The sequence below is a fragment of the Plasmodium cynomolgi genome, assembly GCF_000321355.1.
Source record: "Plasmodium cynomolgi strain B DNA, scaffold: 0901, whole genome shotgun sequence".
NCBI lineage: Eukaryota > Apicomplexa > Aconoidasida > Haemosporida > Plasmodiidae > Plasmodium > Plasmodium cynomolgi.
Window position 1 is genome coordinate 1 of NW_004193096.1, and position 1,506 is coordinate 1,506.

Sequence of the window (1,506 nt, forward strand, 5' to 3'; positions counted from 1 at the left end):
TGATATGTTTTGTAATGGAATCGATTATAGACTAAATTTCAAACCTACAGAAGTCAAACAACTTTGCATTAAGCTAGTACGTTATTTATGTAAGTTAAATCAAGAGAATTCTTCGAAACGCAGTAATTATTGCAATTATATACGTTATTGGTTATTTGAGCAAATAGGTGTAATTTATACTGGTGAATCTGCAAGCATTGGTGATGAACCTTTTTTAAAAACTTATTGAAACATGGGAAATCATTAATATGTTTAAATTAAAAAGTACATGTAATCCTGAAAAAATAAAAGGTGTTAATTTGAATGAATTAAAAATAGGATATTTTCGTATATTTATTTTAAAAATCTTGAAGAAATTAAAAAAATTAGTAATGAAAATGGAAAAGTTTGCAATAAGTATTTAACATATCTTAAGAGTTTTAAGTCAGTACATGACGAATATATGGATAGACATTGTGGAAGTTTAACTGTTTTTTCATCGAATGGTACTGATTATTTTTCTTGTAATGATAAGGATGAGCTAACGTCTCTCATAAATGAATTCGAAAAATGCAAAAGTGTAGAGAAACCAAATCCTGAAATAGTACATGATATCCCAGCAAGTGATAAAGCTGATTCTGCTCAAACACCTCCAGGAGGTCAACAAGTTTCAGAAGGTATAACAAGACCAACAGATTCAGCAGTCGTAGCAAGTTCATCGAGTTCATCAGATACAGTAACAACAGCAACAACAGTAACTTCAACACAAAAAGCAACAACTACATCAACCACACCAAGTAAAATAACAACAACAAGTGGACCATCTATAACAAGTGCAACAAATACACGAAATACGACAAGTACAAGAAGTTCAGGAAGTCAAGGAGAACCATCAATTTTGTTAGGTTTGTGGAATTTTTTTAGTCCAGGAAGACCACAAACTTCAGAACGAACATCATCTTTAGGATCATCACAAACATCGTCAAGTTCATCAAGAACATCGGGTAGCAGTGCTCCAGCAAGTTCAGTGATTACAACAAGTGCATCAAGTGTAAAAGGTTCGACGGTTACAGTAACCACAAATACACCAAGGGCAGGAGGTTCAATAACTTCAACAGGTCAAGTAGGATTAACACGTCCATTGGATGCAGAAGCCGTACCTGGAAAATCTTTGAGTTCCCTTCCGCAAGGAAGCCCTGGATACGTTCCTCACACAGTATCACCATATAATTCAAACAGTAGGGGGGATACAAACTCTGCGACTATTGCGAATATTCCTGGTACTCCTGAAACGTTATATGATAAGTTAGACTCAAATACTATTAAAAATATGATCATGGCTGCATCAGTACTTGGAATAATATTCTTCCTTTTCTACTACAATAGAGTAATTACTTATTTAATTTTAAAAGATAAGAATATTGTGTTAGAAGTTATAATTTATCTTTCCTTTAAATGTATACTTATAATCTAAATATATTTTCACATCTTTTATATTTTCATTTTAGTCTTCTCGATTAGAATCAC

General features: G+C 32.5%; 1 protein-coding gene across 1 annotated transcript; it reads left to right on the forward strand.

The window, feature by feature from the left end:
- Nucleotides 1-248: 248 nt before the first annotated feature.
- PCYB_006110 (CYIR protein) lies at nt 249-601 on the forward strand (the record flags this gene model as incomplete). The annotated part of the gene is made up of 2 exons (XM_004228032.1): nt 249-327; nt 354-601. Coding segments are annotated over 2 exons (327 nt in total), but the record flags the coding sequence as incomplete, so codon positions are not given.
- Nucleotides 602-1,506: the final 905 nt, after the last annotated feature.